Source organism: Canis lupus, chromosome 17, assembly GCF_011100685.1.
Source record: "Canis lupus familiaris isolate Mischka breed German Shepherd chromosome 17, alternate assembly UU_Cfam_GSD_1.0, whole genome shotgun sequence".
Lineage (NCBI taxonomy): Eukaryota > Metazoa > Chordata > Mammalia > Carnivora > Canidae > Canis > Canis lupus.
The window spans coordinates 59,268,940-59,291,083 of NC_049238.1; the positions used below are offsets into that span (position 1 = coordinate 59,268,940).

General features: G+C 39.5%; 2 protein-coding genes across 2 annotated transcripts in view; one reads left to right on the plus strand and one right to left on the minus strand.

The window, feature by feature from the left end:
* RNF115 (ring finger protein 115) overlaps positions 1 to 22,144 on the minus strand; it is a 70,342-nt gene that overhangs the window by 47,261 nt on the left and 937 nt on the right. The window lies entirely within an intron of this gene.
* Positions 8,215 to 8,668, plus strand: LOC106559922 (40S ribosomal protein S15a-like). The gene has a single exon (XM_038562024.1). The coding sequence runs from the start codon at positions 8,242 to 8,244 to the stop codon at positions 8,656 to 8,658; it is 417 nt and encodes a 138-aa protein (XP_038417952.1). The 5' UTR covers positions 8,215 to 8,241; the 3' UTR covers positions 8,659 to 8,668.

The following is a 22,144-nucleotide window of genomic DNA, read 5'->3' on the forward strand; positions in this document are numbered from 1 at the left end:
AAATAATCTGGAGACCACATAAATCCCTGAGCCCCTCCCTCTCCTCTTTCATCCCCCACCCTCCCAGGTAGCAGTAACTCTATCCCTTTCTCTCCTGCTAAGAAAGTTTATCTGAGTGCAAATGAGACTGATTTTAGAAGGCTAACGTTAAACCTTTTCTAATGTCTAATGTTAAGAAAAAAAGGAATCAATTACAAAGTGTTGTAATTTGTCCCAATCACAGGCTGCGCCCTATGATTTCCTCCCTCTCCCTCTTGCTCATTCGCAAAACTTTAAATATTCCCTACGTGGAACAACTCCCAAATGTGTATCTCCAACCCAGACCACGTTTCTGAATGTTTTTTCTCTCTCTTACTTACACACAAACACACACACATACCCTCAAGATATGGCATACCAGTTCACTCATACAGGAAACTTGGGAGTCATTCCTGACACCTCCCTCTCCACTATCTTCCAACATCCAACCATCAAATCTGGCACTTGTAGCTCAAACACATTTCTCAAATCTACTCCTTGTCTACTGCCACACTCTTAACCTAAGCCAGCACCGACCGTAAACACTGAAATACATTATCTTCCCTAAGTGTCATCCAACTTCTCTTCCAGCATTTTCCTATCTTTTCTGCATACTGAAGTCAAAATGATCTTTTTTATTTTTTATTTTTTTAGAATGATCTTTTTTAAAACATAAAAATGGGGCAGCCCAGGTGGCTCAGCGGTTTAGTGCCGTCTTCGGCTCAGAGCATGATCCTGGAGACCCGGGATCAAGTCCCATGTCGGGCTCCCTGCATGGAGCCTGCTTCTCCCTCTGCCTGTGTCTCTGCCCCCACCCCCTCTATGTCTCTCATGAATAAATAAAATCTTTAAAAAAAATGATAAAATAAAACATAAAAATGGACCATGTCATTCCCAGCTTAAAACTTTCCACCTCTTTCCCCAAACACTTTGTATAAAATCAAACTCTTAAACATGACTTACAAAGCCCAGTTTCGGCTAGTCTCTATTCAACTGGCCCACATCACTTCAAGCTATTCTCCCTCCCTCAGTATAGTCCAACTACATGGGCCTTCTTTCAATTTTTCTGACTGGTCAAGCTCCTCGTGCCTCTAAGTTTCTATGTATACTGCTTCTATAACTGAAACACTATTTCCCAACTTTATTAAGGCAAGGAATTTCTAATCCTCTAGCCGCCATTTTAATACCATGTCAGAGAGTCCTTCTTTCATCACTGAATCTAAAGTGATCTCCTCTTAGTCTTTTCTTTTTTTATTGAAGAATAATTGATATAAGATATTAGTTTCAGGTATACAACATAGTGATTCATATTTGTATACATTATGAAATTATTATAAGTGTAGTCACCATACAAAGTTGTTACCATTATTGACTATATTCCTATGTTGTACTTTTTATCCCTGTGACTTATGTTGTAACTCTAAAATTGTACCTCCTAATCCCTTTTACTTATTTTGCCCTTCTGATCCCCTATTATTTTCTTCGACGGCACCTTGTTCATTACTTTATAGCACTTATCACAATATGTAAATATATATATATATATATATATATATACACACACACACACACATATTTTTTTTTAATGTCTGTCTCCAGTAAGCTTAACATTTCATAACAGCAGGGTGCAGATTCATTTTGTTTACCACTATATGCCTATAAGAGACAGGTGTTTGGTATTTACTGGCTACGTGAACATGAAATTACTTGTCATACACGTCACAAATAAGAGTCAAAGTACCAGAACCCAGAACCTGATACAATCAGAAAATAGGTGGAGTGGAAATAAAGAAATAAAATGAAATTATGACTGGATCATAAGATAGTGGAGCCTGAGAGGTTTCAGAGGAAGAACTGTTCTGGATGATAACAAACTTCAAGATATAGCTGTAGGAGGAGGTAACTAAAATGGAGTAGGGATGAAGGTCTTTAGAGTTAAACAGTCATCTATACTGATACTGAACTTCCAAAATGATGTTAAGAGATGTGGTGGAGAGAAAATAATTTCAAAAGGCAGATACCACAATTAGAAAGACAAAAAAAAAGGTTCTGAAGCAAGAATCATGGTGACTTAGAGTGGAGAAATGTACAAGTCTTCTCATAGTGATCCCAGGCATGGTTATAAGAACCAGGCTGTCAGCTACCACAGCTGCTTCAACAGAACAGGACACTTTAGAAGTATAAACCAAATTGTGGAAGTACCACAGAGTTCCACCTATCCCTAGGTACTCCTTCCACAATCAAATCTTCCTATATAATTCTATTTTAACTACAGGGAAGAGAACCACAATTCTTTCTAAACGCATTGTAAATTATTCTTAATAAAAGGTTTGTAAGAATTGCTTCAAACTAACCTGGAGACATGATGTTGATTTAGGGTGGAGATGAATGAAATAAGATTGGCTTGAATTCATAATTATTAAAGCTGTGGTTTAATAATATGATATGATAATATGTGGATTTCTCGGGATCCCTGGGTGGCTCAGCGGTTTGGCGCCTGCCTTTGGCCCAGGGCATAATCCTGGAGTCCCAAGATCAAGTCCCACATCAGGATCCCTGCATGGAGTCTGCTTCTCCCTCTGCCTGTGTCTCTACCTCTCTCTCTGTGTGTCTCTCATGAATAAATGGATGAAATCTTTAAAAGAGAGAGAGAGAGAGAGAGAGATGGGATTGGGCAACAGAGCAAGAGGGAGAGAGAATCCCAAACAGACTCCACACTCAACGTGGAACCTGACTCGGGACTTGATCCCACAACCTGAGCCAAAACCAAGAGTTGGACACTTAACCGAATGTGCCACGCAGGCACCCCCATATGCTCTTCTGCAATATGACTTTCTACTCTACCCCATTTGAATCTAGGGTCTCTAGGACTTCTCTGGCTGAAAGAATACTGGGCCAGTTCCAGAGGAACCCATTAACTAACTGCCTGACAGCTTCTGCCTCTTGACTCTTTTTTTTTTTTCTTAAATTTTTTATTTATTCATGATAATCACAGAGAGAGAGACAGAGGCAGAGACACAGGCAGAGGGAGAAACAGGCTCCATGCACTGGGAGCCCGACGTGGGATTCGATCCCGGGTCTCCAGGATCGCGCCCTGGGCCAAAGGCAGGCGCCAAACCGCTGCGCCACCCAGGGATCCCTGCCTCCTGACTCTTAACACCCTGAGCAGCCACTTAAGTCTGGGCTACTCTGCTGGACAGAGAGGCCATACTGAGACATCAGACAAGGATTGGACTGAAGAGGAATATATCAGCTTGGAGGTCCAGTCCAGTAGAGCCTTCAGATGGCTCCATCTCCAAGCACTATCTGACCATAACTGCATGAAAGATCCCAAGTGAGAGCTGACTAATTGAATTCTGTAAATCCAGACACATAAGAGATAATAAATTACTGTGGTTTTCTTCTTTTTATAGATTTATGTTTTTAGAAAGAGAATGCAGGGGGCAGGGCAGAGGGAGAAGGAAAGACAATCCTCAAGCTGACTCTCCACTGAGCACAGAGCCCAATGTGGCTCAATCCCAGGACCCTGAGATTATGACTAGAGCCAAAAATCAATTAAGAGTCTGCCACTCGAGGGATCCCTGGGTGGCGCAGCGGTTTGGCGCCTGCCTTTGGCCCAGGGCGCGATCCGGGAGACCCTGGATCGAATCCCATGTCGGGCTCCCGGTGCATGGAGCCTGCTTCTCCCTCTGCCTGTGTCTCTGCCTCTCTCTCTCTCTCTCTTTCTCTCTCTCTCTCTGTGTGACTATCATAAATTAAAAAAATAAAAAAAAAATTTAAAGAGTCTGCCACTCGGGATCCCTGGGTGGCGCAGCGGTTTAGCGCCTGCCTTTGGCCCAGGGCGCGATCCTGGAGACCCAGGATCGAATCCCACGTCAGGCTCCCGGTGCATGGAGCCTGCTTCTCCCTCTGCCTATATCTCTGCCTCTCTCTCTCTTATTCTCTCTCTCTGTGTGTGACTATCATAAATAAATAAAAATTAAAAAAAAAAAAGAGTCTGCCACTCAACAGAATGAGCCAACCAGGTGCCCCAATTAATTATTTTTAAGATGTTAAATTTTGGGTGATTTGTTAGGCAGTAACAGAAAGCGAGAACATTGCCCAACTATTGGAAAAGAGCTTTGAATTTTGGTCTTTCTCTCATATTCTTTTCACTACACCACATTGATTAAAAAATAACTATGCTTTTAGAGAAAGTAAAAGAAACTATAATTTCCTGAGGACAAGAAGAAAAATTTATGGTGAGGCCAAATGAGGCCTTGGAGAATTCAGCAGCCATTCAGCCTCCCCCCTCTCTTATAGGGGAGCATAATCCTGATAAACATACAACTCAAGGTTGGAAACTTTCAATCTAACAAACTCAGAAATCTAATTTAGCAGACCAAGAGAAGATCTGTCTCTCAGAAAAAGATTGACATAAAAACCAAATTCAGAGGGCACCTGCATGTGGTGATCCCGGCATCCTGGGATCCAGTCCTGCTTCTTCCCATCTATGTCTCTACCTCTCAAAAAATAAATAAATAAATAAATAAATAAATAAATAAATAAATAAATAAATAAAATCTGAAAAAGAAAAATTCAGAGGCCACGTATATAAAATCTGAAATGCTGATTTACTTAATTTCAATGAAAAAATAATTATCAAGTGGCCCATTTACTTTTACTTTCAACACAATATTTCTCAATAAACAAATCTACCTGAAAAGCATTATAGCATAGAGAAAATGTTTTAAAATCAGATTCTAAATTCTCATATTAGATATGAGGGGAACTCACATCAACTTTCTGAGACTCAATTTCCTCATGTGTAAAATGGAGATGCTTGCTTCACTGTTGTATACTGTAAAGATTAAGATGTTTGCAAAATACCTAATTCAGTAACTGGCACATTACATAGCAGATATTTAATAAATACAGCTATTATAGTTATTACAGATTATAATCACTTGCTACATAAGAAGAGAATCTTATATCCACAATAAAACATGTGGATATATAGCTTGTGTCATCACGCTACAATAAATAGCCTAATATACCCATCCCCACCATGAGCATAAACCAAATCCTCAAAATCAAGGTCCTGGGATTCCTCTCCCCCTGGGCAGTACTGAGAAGAGCACAGCTAATGTATGCCTCTGACTTTCCACTCTTTCACTGTTGACCCAAAATTCCCACACCTTCTTCTAAGAGACATGCTGTTTCTCCTCATAGAATATAATAAATTACTTGGCTATGTTTTTTTAGTTAAAATCAGTTTAGTTGAGGCCTATAATGAGATACAGCCAGATTGGATTTTCAGTGCTTACTTCAAGTCACTTCTAAGGACAGCTACTTTTTACATTTTAATTTTCCCAAATTTTTTCCAGAGGTAAACTTAACTTTAATTTGGGGGAACGTCCGTGAATTAAGGTAAATTTGTAGAAGGGTCAAAAAGGAAGCAAACACAGTCTCTACCTCTACACTCCTCTCACAACCAGGCCTTAGCCTTAGAATCATCCTAATATATTCAGATATTTAGATACAGAGTTTTGAATTTTAAGTATAACGTGTTTGTGTTAGAAGAAAGGAGGAGGGGTAAATCAAGGATAACATTAAGCACCCATCTATGTCTGGCACTATGGAAATCTCTCTCCTCTGTTTTAACATTAACACATCAAATCATCACACCAACCTCCCCACACCAAAATACTGCCAATATATATAGTTCCCATAGTCACAAAGTCTTATAAAAAAAAATTCATTAAGTCATTTCTATCATTTCATCTGTAAAAGAGAAGTATAACAAACCTGAGTTAATTACTCAGAATCATTGCAAATAGGAACCTAGTTATTTGCACCAAACTAAACTGCTTTCCCCCTAGGGTCTAAAAGTTTATTGTATAAAACTTTAGTGAAGATATTTAGTAGCAGGTACACTTGAATGAACTGCTTCAGAAGTTCCACTGCCTGTTCCATCTAAAAATACCCACAAGCAGAAATATTTTTCACTGTTAATAGTCTGAATCAGGAACAACTCCTTAAGTATAGCCTAGCCCTGATGCTTACTTACCCACTTAGAAGAACAGCACAACATTGCACCTGGGAGGCACTTGGATGGCTCAGTTGGTTAAGTATCTGCTTTCGGCTCAGGTCATGATCTCAGGGTCCTGGGATCAAGCCCAGCATGGGACTCCCTGCTGAGCAAGGAGTCTGCTTCTCCCTCTCTTTCTCTGCCCCTCCCTCCAACTTGTGCCTGCTCACTTTCTCAAATAAATAAATAAAATCTTTTTTAAAAAGGTGCATTTGGAATACTGAAGACAACATGAAAGGGTAGTTATATTTTTTTTTAAGATTTTATTTATTCATTCATGAGAGAGAGACAGAGACATAAGCAGAGGGAGAAGCTGGATCCTTACAGGGAGCCCGATGTGGGGCTCGATCCCAGGATCACTCCCGGAGCCGAAGGCAGATGTTCAACCACTGAGGCACACAGGAGTCCCAAAAGGGTAGTTTTAATGCATTATTTTCTTTTCCTTCCTACTGTTCAAGGGATCAACTAGCAAAAAATGTGAGGTTTTGGCAGGACAACAAGCTACAAGCCAAGACTTATTTATATCAAGTCCCGCACTGAAATGTGCATACTCTTGAACTTTATGCAAATTTGTATCCAATATTTATTCATAACAAATTTTTTTTTTCTGTGAATAGACTTTCTACTTATTTGCTAATTTTCACAGCTTTGCTTCTCTACAAGTTCACTATCAGTATCTAAGTATTTTTTTTCTTTTATCTAAAACAGAAGCCTAATTATTTACCCCAAAGACACAAATGTAGTGATCCAAAGGGGCACCTGCATCCCAGTGTTTACAGCAGCAATGTACAGAATAGCCAAACTATGGAAAGAGCCCAGATGTACATTGACAGATGAATGGATAAGATACGGTATACATATGCAATGGAATACTACTCAGCCATCAAAAAAATGAAATCTTGTCATTTGCAACAACGTGGATAGAACTAGAGAGTATTATGCTAAGCAAAATAAGTTAACCAGAGAAAGACAACTACCATATTATATCACTCATATGTGGAATTTAAGAAACAAAACAGAAGACCATAGGAGAAGAGAGGGAAAAATAAAACAAGATGAAATTAAGGAGGGCATATGATATAATGAGCACTGGGTATTATATAAGACTGATGAATCACTGAACTCTACCTCTGAAACTAATAATACACTATGCTAATTAAATTTAAACTAAAAAATAAAACAAAGGCCTATTTTATGTCTTGTCTGACAGTCAAAAACTAAGATCACAATGTTTATAATCCTCTCCTTCATATTCTCTTTTTGAGTATCACCTGTTCAGAAACTCCTTCCTGGAAAAATTAGGAACACACTCTGCTTAAAATACATCATATCTCCTAGACCAGAACCCACCACATGCTGAATTTCATGCCAGCTCATATCTGTAGGTCAAAGACACTGCTTTTGTCTAGAGACCTTTTCCATAAAACCTCTATGATTATTTCTTTTCAAACCAAAATACACTTCTTCCCTTTTTTTTTTTTTAAGATTTTATTTATTTATTCATGAGAGACACACAGAGAGAAGAAGAGAGAGACAGAGACACAGGCAGAGGAAGAAACAGGCTCCATGCAGGGAGCCTGATGTGGGACTCGATCCTGGGGCTCCAGGATCATGCCCTGGGCTGAAGGCAGGTGCTAAACCGCTGGGCCACCCCACCCAGGGATCCCACTTCTTCTCTTTTCAAAAGCATCAAGTGAACCCCAAAACAAACAACAGAATTCTAGAGTTCTGTTTCCAGTTCCATCATTATCTTCATGGTCTTTATAAAGACCTATTTCTTCATCTGTAAAACTAGAGCACAAATGTTGTCCTCATTTACTTGTCTCCCACAACTCTCCTTCAGGAAAACAAGAAAGTCTCATTCATGTGGACAACTACTCATTTAAAAAGAAGATGAGCGGGGCAGCCCGGTGGCTCAGCGGTTTGGCGCCACCTTCAGCCCGGGGCCTGATCCTGGACACCCCGGATCGAGTCCCACGACGGGCTTCCTGCGTGGAGCCTACTTCTCCCTCTGCCTGTGTCTCTGCATCTCTCTCTCTCTCTCTCTCTTTGTGTCTCTCATGAATAGATAAATAAAATCTTTAAAAAATGTTTAAAAAAAAAAAAAAGAAGAAGAAGATGAGCTCTTTCCGCCATCTCTCCAAAGCGCCACAATGGTGCGCATGAACGTCCTGGCAGATGCTCTCAAGAGCGTCAACAACGCTGAAAAGAGAGGCAAGCGCCAGGTTCTTATCAGGCCATGCTCCAAAGTCATCATCCGATTTCTCACTGTGATGATGAAGCATGGTTACATTGGTGATTTTGAAATCATCGATGATCACAGAGCTGGGAAAATTGTTGTGAATCTCACAGGCAGGTTAAACAAGTGTGGAGTGATCAGCCCCAGATTTGATGTACAACTGAAAGATCTAGAAAAATGGCAGAATAACCTGCTCCCATCCCGCCAGTTCGGTTTCATTATACTGACAACCTCAGCTGGCATCATGGACCACGAAGAAGCAAGACGAAAACACACAGGAGGGAAAATCCTGGGATTCTTTTCTAGGGATGTAATTCATACGTGCAAATAAAATGCCTCAATGGAAAAAATAAAAAATAAAATAAAAATACAATAAAAAAAATAAAAAGAAGATGAAAGTTTCCTAAACTGGAATTCCAAAAATCTTAAGCAATTGTTCCCTTGGTTATTTATCAGAAAGAAAATCAGTTTACAAAAAAAAAGAAAACATCAGGCTACAGTTTTAGTGTTATACAAAGATATCTATACAAATTTAAGTACTGTTTGAAAAGCTGTGATTCAGTTCCAGGCCAATAAAACTGCTCTGGTTTATGGTCTCACTCCCTAAGAATAGTAACATATACAACCTTCATCATTTTGTTCCTTCATTCCAGGCCATGGCTGAACACTGATAATTATCAGGGGCTCTAAACAGAAGTGTATAATCAACCAACCTTCTTCAGCACACTTTGTAACAAGAAAGAAAATCAGGTCACACAGGACAAAACATCACTTGATACAAGCTTGATGAGATGAACAAGATGCCAAATTTTCTAAGAAAAAAACAGACTAAACTAGAAAAATTATCAGAGAAAAAGTTAACTTCATATGACACAATACAGTCAGAATAGATTTTGTTAAAATGTTCTGTGCTTTCTCCCACCAGAGGCAGCAAGAAGGAGAACAACCCAAGGGCATAGATTTAAAATGGTAAATGATCCAAAAAGTGTCTTTAGTTCTGATGTGTCCCACCAGTTTAGAGGATAACTTTTATCTTCTTGCATTCAGCTTAGGCTAACAGAATCTTCTTACGTAAATTGACAACATTCATTCTCCCAGAAAACATTTGAAGCTCTACATTCCAAGCATTGTGGAGAAAGAAAAGCGTGCTTGGTAGGGAAAGAAAAATTAATTTGGGATTTAAAAATTAACTGAAATCATGTACAAAGTGTATGTTCTAATGAAATCATACTTAGGGAAGTAAAGGCCAATAAAACGAACTTCTCTGAGTATCCTAATCTTAGGTACTTAGCCTTGAAATAAGAACTGAACAGTATTTCAGAAGACCCTAAGTGGTTAAAAGTAATGAATCTCGGGGCAGTGCAGGTGGCTCAGCGGTTTGCCACCTTCAGCCCAGGGCCTGATCTTGGAGACCCCGGATCCGGATAGAGTCCACGTCGGGCTCCCTGCATGGAGCCTGCTTCTCCCTTTGCCTGTGTCTCTGCCTCTCTCTCTCTCTCTCTGTCTCTCATGAATAAATAAATAAAATCTTAAAAAAAAAAAAAGTAATGAATCTCAAGTTTAAACAAAACTGAACTGGAAGCATAGAGAAACAAACCAACTGTATGATGTTGGGCAAGTCACACTTCATGAGAATTAGTACCTGGAACATAAATTTTTCAACAAATTATAGATTGTAATAAACTCCTCTGAGCAATTTTAATGTGGAGCATTTCTCAAACCATGTTCCAAGATACTAATCAGTATCTTAAGACTAATCAATCTCTTCAGAAAAAGAAAAATTAAATCTGGAAAAGGCTGGGTTAAACAATATTATTAAGTGTGTTGCCTTACTGAATGATTTTTCAGAAGCACTGATATGCCATTCTGGTTGGTAAAAGGGGAAATGGAGGAATGGAGACAGAAGATTTAGCATTTAACATTCTACCATGATTCTGAATTCATAGTTAAGTCTCCTAGCACACAGTTTTGAGAAAAACTGACTTAGACTGATCTCCAGATTTTTAGATTCCATAAAGCAGTTCAATTTTACAGCTTTTATTTATTTAGGTAATCTCTACACCCAACGTAGCGCTCAAGCTCATGACCCAATGATCATCTTCCGACTGAGCCAGCCAGGCATGCCAAAGCAGTTCAATTTTAAAATTTAAAAATTAGGGATCCCTGGGTGGCGCAGCAGTTTAGCGCCTGCCTTTGGCCCAGGGCGCGATCCTGGAGACCCGGGATCGAATCCCACGTCGGGCTCCCAGTGCATGGAGCCTGCTTCTCCCTCTGCCTGTGTCTCTGCCTCTCTCTCTCTCTCTGTGACTATCCTAAATAAATAAAAATTAAAAAATAAATAAAATAAAATAGAGATCCCTGGGTGGCGCAGCGGTTTGGCGCCTGCCTTTGGCCCAGGGTGCGATCCTGGAGACCCGGGATCGAATCCCACATCGGGCTCCCAGTGCATGGAGCCTGCTTCTCCCTCTGCCTGTGTCTCTGCCTCTCTCTCTCTCTCTCTGTGTGTGTGACTATCATAAATAAAAATAAATAAATAAATAAAATAAAATAAAATTTAAAAATTAAGTACACAAGATTGTCAACTTTTGTTTTACCAAGTAAATACATTAAAAAAAAAAATCAAAAAAAATCACCAGATAATATCACCATCACTTCATTTTAAAAGTGTCATTTTAAAACCAAAGATAGGAATAAAGAAGACTTTTAGATTACGTTAAATGACAGACTTCTAAACAAAATAATTCAGCACTGTCTTCCATTCTACCATGTGCCCATCAAGCAATCCCTGAACCTCTTATGTATACCTCTTCATCAAAATACAATAGTACAAACAGTCCATCAATGAGATAAGAGATAAGAGAACTTTACAAATATGATCTAATTCACATCAGGGACTTTTGATGTATTTACTTGGTCAGTAGAGATCACATACAGGCTGATAAAAGCAATCATTGGACCTTTACAAAGTAAGAAAATAATGAGTTAACTAAAGAACTTTAAAAAATAAAAGATTAGTGGGCAGCCCCGGTGGCCCAGCGGTTTAGTGCCGCCTTCGGCCCAGGGTGTGATCCTGGAGACCCGGAATGGAGTCCCACGTCAGGCTCCCTGCATGGAGCCTGCTTCTCCCTCTGCCTGTGTCTCTCTGCCTCTCTGTGCCTGTCATGAATAAATAAATAAAATCTTTAAAAATATAAATAAATAAAATAAAATAATAAAAGATTAAAAATACATAAAAAATAAAAGATTTTATAAAAATAGCACTGAGAAAGAAATTCTCCCAAGTCAAATTTACCTGTCACAGAATCCCAAGTCTTAAAAAATGAGGTTTTACTTTATTCAATCAACATTAATTATCAGCATTAAGAGTGTACTGTTTTGTTTCATTTAACAAAGGCAAATTTCAGCATTGCCTTATATTATGATGTCCCCAATCCTAACATTTTCAAAACTGTTCATTATCATAAAACAAGAACAGAGTTTATAACTTACAAAGAGATTCATTTCAGAAGTAAAATCTATATCCCAGTAAGAATAATTCAGTGAAAAAAATAATAATAAATAATACTTCAATGGGTATCACATGATCTTTGTGGGAAAACTATAGAACAAAATTCCTTCACACAGAGGTGGTTCAGTCAGTGAAGTGTTTGCCTTCTGCTCAGGTCATGATCCCAGGATCCTGGGATCAGGCCCACGTGGGGCTCCCTGCTCAGCAGAGAGCCTGCTTCTCCCTTTCCCAGCCACCCATTTATGCTCTGTTTCACTCTCTAATAAAATAAACAAAACCTTTAAAAAAAAAATTCCTTCACACAAAATCCAAAAATACCAGGTCAAATCACTAACCAACAGAGAGGAATAAACACAACTGCCTCATTTTACAGAAGAGGAAAACTAAGGCACTTGAAAGACTGAATAATCTGTTTAAAAGTTAAAATGAAACTTTTTTTCTCACAATGCTATATTATTTACATATAATAAATAAAACCCACTTATAGAAAGGTCTGATAACAGTTGCAAAAGGAGGGCTAATGGTTAGTTCTATAGCTTGCAGGCCAGTTTGTTTATTCTGAAAGTCCTATCCTTTTAAACAGATCTCAGACCTAAAATGGGCAAAAATGCATTCGCTCTAATATTAAGATAATCACTTAAGATTTTTATTTATTTATTCATGAGAGACACAGAGAAAGCAGAGACATAGGCAGAGGCTATACACACACACACACACACACACACATACTATATAGTAGGCTCCCTGTGAGGAGCCCGATGTGGTACTCCATCCCTGGACCCAGGATAATGCCCTGAACCAAAGGCAGCCGTCTGCTCAGCTGCTGAGCCACCCAGGCGTCCCAAGATAATCATTATTTTAATTTTTAAACAGAAAGTCAAAAGGAGGAGGAAATATTTAAAACCTCAATCCACTACTCATTTATCCCAACATTTTATGAATCTCCTTACTTCTCGACATAGTCTTCCTAGTACAGCCCCTAACATATAGTAGGCACCAACAGTTCCTGAATAAATGCAAATACAGTACTGTTACTACTACACGATCTAGTGCCTATATATTTTGATATTATTATCAAACACAAACCGATTTCTAAGCGCTATACTTCACAAATACAGTATACATGTGTAACTGTATATTTTCAAAGAAAATATCCAGACTCAATTATACTCAGGAAGAGAAACAGACATACTTCTGGAACCTTTTTATTTTATAGCAATAATGTTGCAGGATGAGATAGATCTACCTAATGAATTGATTAAAAACCTTGAGAACTCAATCTGCTCATCTAAAGCTGACTGTATGTTAAAAAGAATACCAAATCTCCCTTACTGAATCAGCACCTACACGTGGCACAGAAAAATAAACCAGTAATTTTAGTGATTGATAAGGCTGAAAATTTTAGGGAATTAAACACTTTTATGATTCTCACTTGTCAATATTACATCCAACCACTTATCTTTTTTTTAAGATTTTATTTATTTATTCATGAGAGACACAGAGAAAGAGAGAGACACAGAGACACAGGCAGAGGGAAAAGCAGGCTCCACGCAGGGAACCCGATGTGGGACTCGATCTCGGGACTCCAGGATCACGCCCTGGGCCAAAGGCAGGCACTAAACCACTAAGCCACCCAGGGATCTCCCATTCCAACCACTTTTTAATCTAAAACATATAAATTAAGCCTAGCAGTGAAAAATAATTTGCTGATTTTTTTTTGTTGTTATTTAACAAAAAGTAATTGTATCATTATCAATACTTTTCACACTACATCAGCAATGGAAATTAACAGCAATTTTTTCCAACCAATAGGCTTAAGGTATAAAACTTCCTTTCCTCAACCTAACTAATGCCTCTAAACATTCAATAGTGACCAAATTACAAGATCAGAACCTAACAGATTAATTAAGTTTGTCTGAGAATAAAATACCTCACACTAACCACTTAAATTACAGAAGCTTCCCGAGGAGCAGCTAATAAGTTCCATCCAACAAATTCAGTTACAAATGATTACTTTGCTTAAAAAGTCAATCAGGTGTGGGGCACCCAGTGACTCAGTCACTTAAGGGCCTGACTTTGGCTCAGGTCTCAGGTCGTGATTTCAGGGTACTCCTCGCTCAGCAGGAAGTCTGTTTGTCCCTCTGCCCCTCCGCCTGCTCAGGCTATCAGGCTAGCTCGCTCTCTCTCAAATAAATAAATAAAGACACTCAGCTGCTCATAAGGAGAGCAAGTAACTATGGGAAGCTCCTCTACTTATAAACTGTCAGATATAGAAACAAAGCTACATTCCAAAAACACAAGAGGTTCCATTTTGTCCAGCCCCTAACTAATGGTAAGTGGTCCATCAGACCACTGCTTTGAGCCAAACTTTAATTCAGTAGTCTACAGGTTTGTGTTTTGTTTTAGGATGTTTTATGAACACTAGTACCTCCATGATTTTCAACATGTATAAAAGCAGAAAGTGGTAAGAAAAACCTACATTTAAAATTCCTTCGTTCAACAAATACTTTAATGCGTACTATGCACCAGGCACTTTTCTAACTCCTGATGAAAAAGGAAGTAGTAATAGTAAGAGTGGTAAGGAAATGAGAAATTTAAAGGTATACAGGAGAAATTGTCTAAAGAAAAGTAGACCAAATCTAAAGGACAAACTCTGAATCTTGCAACATGTGGAAAGTATTGTACTAACATAGGAAATAATAAGAGAAAGAGGGATCCCTGGGTGGCGCAGCGGTTTGGCGCCTGCCTTTGGCCCAGGGCGCGATCCTGGAGACCCGGGATCGAATCCCACGTCGGGCTCCCAGTGCATGGAGCCTGCTTCTCCCTCTGCCTATGTCTCTGCCTCTCTCTCTCTCTGTGTGTGACTATCATAAAATAAATAAATACATTAAAAAAAAAAAGAGAGAGAGAAAGAAAGAATAAATGATAAAATGTGTGTCTCTATGAATAAATAAATAAAATCTTTAAAAAATAAAAAAAAAAAAAAAGATTACACAGCTCCATTTCTCTGAATGCTCATTCAGGCTTCCAAGAGGTGCACCTCAATATTATTTTACAGTAGTACATACTAAGGTAAACAGAGGGTCGGGTGACTCAGCTCTAGTCACCTGAAATACCAGAACAAGAATTGATAATTCGGGATCCCTGGGTGGCACAGTGGTTTGGCGCCTGCCTTTGGCCCAGGGCGCGATCCTAGAGACCCGGGATTGAATCCCATGTCGGGCTCCCGGTGCATGGAGCCTGCTTCTCCCTCTGCCTATGTCTTTGCCCCCCACCCTCTCTCTCTCTCTCTCTCTCTCTCTCTCTGTGTGACTATCATAAATAAAAAACAATAAAAATTAAAAATTAAAAAAAAGAATTGATAATTCGATTCACCCTCTCAGCCTAAGAGTTTAAAGAAACTAAAAGTTTAAACACAAAATCTCCTGAGCTCATGAAACTTCCAAAAGAGCTATAAGAGAAATAAAATCTGATTAATGCTAAGATGAACTATAAAGAAACTAAAAGTTAGCATGTGTCTGCTTTTTGCTTTGTTTTCAAACTGGAACTTCCAGAAGCCTTACTAAGTTACAAGCGGTGTTATTACCTCAATTAATTCTCAACTGACAAAAAATTTGGATACTTTTCTTTTAGAAGTTGCCCTACAATGTGTAACTTGAGAGGAGTGATCCAATTCCTCTGGGCTCAGTAACCACAAGGGGAGAAAGTGACCCTAAAAGATACAGCTATAATGGAACAGCAGCCACTAACTACTGTTCTAAATAATCCCTCCCATCAGGGCTTTGGCTAAAATTATATGGTCTCAATTATCTTAACTGAAAATTATCCTAGGATCCCAAAATTAGAAATCAAAGCTACATTAGAACAAAGCTTTACACACCATGGACACAAGAGGACAATCTCTTTATCCTGCTATACCAGGGTTCTTCAACCTCACCCCTATTACTGTTTGGGGCCCAATAATTCTTTGCTGTAGGGGGGTGTCCTGTGCAATGTAGCATGTGAGCAGCATCCCTGGCCCCTATCTACTAAATGCCAGGACAACTCTCCCCTTCCTTGCAATTGTGACAACCAAAAATGACTACAGACATTACCAAAAGTTCTCCTGGGGAGAAAATTGATTCCAGTTGAGAACCACTGCTTTATGCTACCTCCTTCATTGCTCATTAATAAGCTGTGAAAAGATGAAAAAGAAGTCAGCATCCACAGGCTTATTCTTAGACCTCTTCTAATTTGACTATAGAGAATGAGAAGCAATCCGCATCTTCTTTCCTCTCCTAATAAGATGACTGTCTGAAAGACCTTAGCATTTTCTCCCTGAATGTACGTAAAGGTCATAAAAAGCCAAGTAGGGATCCCTGGGTGGCGCAGCGGTTTGGCGCCTGCCTTTGGCCCAGGGCGTGATCCTGGAGACCCGGGATCGAATCCCATATCAGGCTCCCGATGCATGGAGCCTGCTTCTCCCTCTGCCTGTGTCTCTGCCTCTCTCTCTCTCTCTGTGACTATCATAAGTAAATAAATAAAAATTAAAAAAAAAAAAAAAAAAAAAGCCAAGTAAACATAAAGAAACACAAAGTGTTAGATTCCAGTTGGTACTTCCCAAAAAAAGTACAAGGGGTTTTATCTGTAGTGAGTTTAAAATTTTTGTTCTTCCTCATACTGAAAAAATCCCAGATTTCCCCAATATATACATATTTATATATCAGTAATTTTTTTTAAGATTTTATTTATTTATTCATGAGAGACACAGAGAGAGAGAGAGAGAGAGAGAGAGGCAGAGACACAGGCAGAGGGAGAAGCAGGCTCCATGCAGGGAGCCCGACGTGGGACTCGATTCTGGATCTCCAGGACCACGCCCTGGGCCGAAGGCGGCGCTAAACCGCCGAGCCACCCAGGCTGCTCAGAATTTCAAGGCCAGAATCACTTCACTCTTCTAGTTATAAGAATATATACTTCTGGGCAGCCCGGGTGGCTCGGCAGTTTAGCGCCACCTTCAGCCCAGGGTGTGATCCTGGAGTCCCGAGATCGAGTCCCACATCAGGCTCCCTGCATGGAGCCTGCTTCTCCCTCTGCCTGTGTCTCTGCCTCTCTCTCTCTGTGTCTCTCATGAATAAATAAATAAAATCTTAAAAAAATAATAATAGTTTTTAAAAAAGAATATATACTTCTTATTTCTAGATCCTGGCAGGGAATATATTTACCGACACTACATATTCTTTTTTTTTTTTTTTAAATATGGCTTTTATCTTGTCAAGTTACTCACTCATAGAGACAGAGAGGGGGGCGGGCAGAGACACAGGCAGAGGGAGAAGCAGGCTCCATACCGGAAGCCCTACGTGGGACTCGATCCCAGGTCTCCACGATCACACCCCAGGCGGCAGGTGGCGCTAAACCACTGCGCCACCGGGGCTGCCCAACACTATATACTCAAACTTCACATGGTAGTATCTATATTTTGTGCCACTGGAACCAATTTGATAAAGATCTCACAACACTAAAAAGCCACTACTTTTAAATATAACTACTGGATATCCAACTTGTCATATCATTCAAGCAATATTTAATAAGCAACTGCTACACAGTACCAGAGAGATGCTAGATAATCAAGCAGACTTTTTAGCTGGGGAGTCACAAATAGCAGAATATAAGATATCGAATAATTAAAACTTCTCCCGTCCAGCTCAAATCACTAAATTCCTCCCCCCAAGTTCAATAACACTACTAACATTAGTTGGACACTGCTCTGTGATCTTTCTATGAATCATGCAATTAAAAAGTGAGGTCAGTGAGCTTACAGTTTTAAGAGTCACAAAGTCTTTAAGAAATGTACTTCAAGGGAAGTCTGGGTGGCTCAGCAGTTAAGCGTCTGCCTTTGGCCCAGGGTATGATCCTGGAGTCCCAGGATTGAGTCCCACATGCCAGGCTCCCTGTAAGGAGCCTGCTTCTCCCTCTGCCTAGGTCTCTGCCCCTTTTTCTCTGTCTCTCATGAATAAATAAATATTTTTTTAAGTACTTCAAAAAAAAAAAGTTTAATTTAAAAAATGTAATTTTTAGCTACTCTTATTATGAGGTAGAGAGTTTTCCCAGATTTGGGGTACCTGCATGGCTCAGCTGGTTAAGCATCTGACTCTTGGGTTTGGCTCAGGTCATAATCTCAGGGTCTTAAGATCCAGCTCCTCCTCAGGCTCCTCATTGAGATTCTCGGTCTCTCCCTCTGCCCCTCCACCCATTTGCAAGCACACAAACACTTTCTCTCTCTTTAAAATAAATAAACAAATAAAATATCTTTTTAAAAAGAGGTAGTCTTCCTGTATTAGTCATTACAAGCAGAACACAATGATCATCACTTGTACAGCACCGCACCTGGTAAAGAACCAAAGCCAATGACGTTACTCACTGACAAGGATGACATTTTATTAAATCAAAGGTGATAGAATAAGGAGATGTGAGAGAAGCTTATTAGTTCCTTTGGGCAGAGTCTCAGAGTTAACACCCTGGCAGTCCTTAATTAGACTTGTCTCTGGTCTGGATCTGGATACTCTGATCTCCATAAAATACTTAGGAATCACCCTAGTCTCATCAATATCAAAAGTAGTTTACTCTGCACATGATTTTCTCACCCATTTAATGAATACTCTACCAGATACAATCTCAGGTAATATTCTCTGTCCTTGATTTAAAAGGAGGGCAGGGTAGTGTGGGGATGGAATGACACCTTTACATTCCATGACACAACCTTCTATGGTCATCCCTTAATACATAGCATAGTATCTCCATCAGTTTGGGCTTCACATTATCTCACAATAGGACAGTCAAGTGAGGTAGAAGATTCTGCTGTGTTTTGAAAATAATTTTAAGTTACCCAAAAATACACAATGCCATTTACCCAATCATATGTAAACTGAAATCCTAAGGGTTTTAAAGCATGTAATAGGGCAGCCCCGGTGGCTCAGCGGTTTAAGCGCCACCTTCAGTCCAGGGCGTGATCCTGGAGTCCCGGGATCAAGTCCCACATCAGGCTCCCTGCATGGAGCCTGCTTCTCCCTCTGCCTGTGTATCTGCCTCTCTCTCTCTCTGTGTCTCTCATGAATAAATAAATAAAATCTTAAAAAAAATAAAATAAAATAAAATAAAATAAAGCATGTAATAAGTCAAATTCTCTTTACTAAAATTATTTTCACTGTAAATAGGAAAATACTTTTCAATAAGAGAAAGAAATTCCTAATCAATAGTTACTTCTAGAATAGAGAGTCTTTTTTTTTTTTCTTTTTCTTTTTTTTTTAATTGGAGGCAGGGGAGAGGTAGACTCCCTGGCTGAGTAGGGAGCCCAACACAGGACTCCATCCCAGGACCCCTAGGATCATGGCCTGAGCCAAAGGTAGATGATTAACCAACTAAGCCACCCATGTGCCCAACAGATTCTTTTTTGATGTCTAATGATAACAGTAATGGTAACAGTACCACTAAATATATTTTCATTCTAAAATTCTCTTCTTGCTTGATTTCTCATTTCTTTGTATCTTTATTCTAATGACTCTCTTGTTCTCTTATCTAGGAGGATCCAAACCAAAGACACACAAAGTTAAAATGGATGGATCAGGATTTAGCAGTAAGACGTGTTACTTCACCAAATTAATTCAACTGAATTTGGCTTAATCTACATAGCATTAGGTGTACTCTCTCTCAGAAGTTATAACCAAAATTATTTTTTTTAATACAGACATTAAGGTTAGTTGGGCATGTAAATCTTTCAGAGTAGTACTGACAAGAAAAACAATAAACAGCAACCTAAGGAGAGTTTCAGGGCTGAACCACTGGGTAAGCTATTGCTATTGCCTGCACACACTTCCAAACATATCAAGAAGGGCTATACACTAGAATTGAGGAAGAAATAAGAGTTCCAAAACCTTGCATCTTAATCCCAGTGAACAGCACTATGATTCTATGGGGGAATAAACTGGTAAAAGATGAGATGGCTCTGAAGGAAGCAGTCCTTTCCACTGACGGAGTCAAGAAACCCACCTAGCAAAAGCTCATTAAAAGCTGACAGTAAAACTCAATACTCCACCTCTGGTGTTCAGAGTTCTTGTGATCCAACTAGCACAAGAGTAAGCACCCTTTTGAGATGCAAATTAAATCAAAACAAAGAAAAATTAATTCCAGATAACCTGGGTTGGCTACCCTCAAAAAGACATCTGGTTTCCCATAACATTTGTCCAATTCAAGAAACAATGAATGCCTACTGTACACTGAGAACTTATAGTGAAGGAATCTCAAGTTCACATAAATTACTTTCATAAAACTTTCAACATTTTCCTATATGTATGAAAATCATATTACTGACTTTCCAGGGTTTGAGTTGGTTTTTCAATAGCAGTCAGATTTGTCCTGAACCAGATACTTACTGACCTGATCATTCTTACAACGAACATGTTCAAGGTGACAGCTTAGGCTTAAGGATCTAGAAATGGCCATGAAACATGAAACTTACTGGCTCATATATGAATCAAAATTATAATCTTGACCTCATTGCACCTTTTCCTAAAAATGCATGACAACAATGATTTTACTAAATATTTCCTCCTTCTCCCTCAATTTACTCTTTTCTACAGCAGTCTGTGCTATTCTCAATTTGAATTCTACCTATCCTTCAAAACTCAATTTAAATCCTATCTGAACTGTAACTTCTTCCCTGCACATCACCAATGCTACCGTATCCCTCTCTCACTAAACTCTTAACCACATACTATATCCACCCTATTCATGTATATTGTTTCTTTTTCCATGTTTGTCTTGTCTTTCCGACATAATTATGAGGTCCTTGAGGGCAGAAACCATATATTCCTTGGTATTGTCTCCAGGACCTTCAGATGAGAACCTTGTATGTATGCAGTATTCAACTTAGACATCAGGTATGACAGATAATAAACAATACTAAAAAGATCAAGAACTTCTCTTGGGATGCCTGGGTGGCTCAGTGGTTAAGCGTCTGCCTTCGGCTCAGGGTGTGATCCCAAGGCAGGGGATGGAGTCCACATTGGGATCCCTGCATGGAGCCTGCTTCTCCCTCTGCCTATGTCTCTGCCTCTCTCTGTGTCTCTCATGAATAAATAAATAAAATCTTTAAAAAAAAAAAAAGAACTTCTCTGGGCATTAAACTAAGGCTTATAAAAAACTCCTACCACATCTTTCAAACTATCCCTTTTCAAGAGCACGAAGTGGGGACTTGAGATGTTAAGAAGATATAATAAGTTGTGAAAAGTTAGACTTATTTTTAAAGGCAAAGTGAATAGCACTTAAAGATCAGAAGACTGCAATGTTCAACAGGGCATCACATTCAGCATGTCACTAGTTACACAAGTACTGGCTGAATTCAAGACCCTCCTCTCTGTGGTTAAAGAGAGTTCTGGAGGCTCTACTGTCCACTAGCAAAAGAAAAAACAAAAACAAACAAACAAAAAAACAAAAAACAAGACACCAAGGCACCTGCTCTTCTTAGCACTGAAACATGGCAAAAAAACCTGCACACACACAGAGCTGAACCAGCAGGCAAAAGTAACATAGCACATAGATGAAACTATGACCCTGGATGGGGTGGGGCAAATGGAAAGAAAATGCCCTAAAAGCATGAAAAAGCACAACTTTTGGTGAAGAAGCTAAAATACCATTGAGGCATGTATTCACTAGACTCCATTTGTGTTTCTAGAAACTAAGACAGGGATCCCTGGGTGGCGCAGCGGTTTGGCGCCTGCCTTTGGCCCAGGGCGCGATCCTGGAGACCCAGGATCGAGTCCCACGTCGGGCTCCCGGTGCATGGAGCCTGCTTCTCCCTCTGCCTATGTCTCTGCCTCTCTCTCTCTCTCTCTCTGTGACTATCATAAACAAATAAAAATTAAAAAAAAATTAAAAACTAAGACATGCATGCAGACACATTTAGTAGGATTTCTCACAGGCTGTATCTGAGACACAGTAAATACAGAGGTGGGTTGTTATATAGCCCCCCTGTCTTAAGGCTGAGGCTGGATAGTTCCAAGAAAAAGAACAACCATAACTAATTCTAAAGATGGCTGGCCAAGGGTAGAGTCTACATTCACTCTTGTGGGTCTCCCTGTAGTAGCTTATAACCCAACACACAAGAGCTGGGTTTGGAGGGTTGTAGCTGGCTAGCCTGCTGTAGAAGCACATTCTTCACAACGATTGCACCACTCTCCAGGGGCTAACAGACAATCTGGCAGAAACTGGTGAAAACCAATCTTATGTCAGAGGAGCCAGTCCCCAGCATTCTATCATGGGTCTTTTTATTAAGTGA

Bases quoted from the DNA above. Each gene is read 5' to 3' on its own strand.
- LOC106559922 (XM_038562024.1), top strand. From the start codon at position 8,242: ATGGTGCGCATGAACGTCCTGGCAGATGCTCTCAAGAGCGTCAACAAC.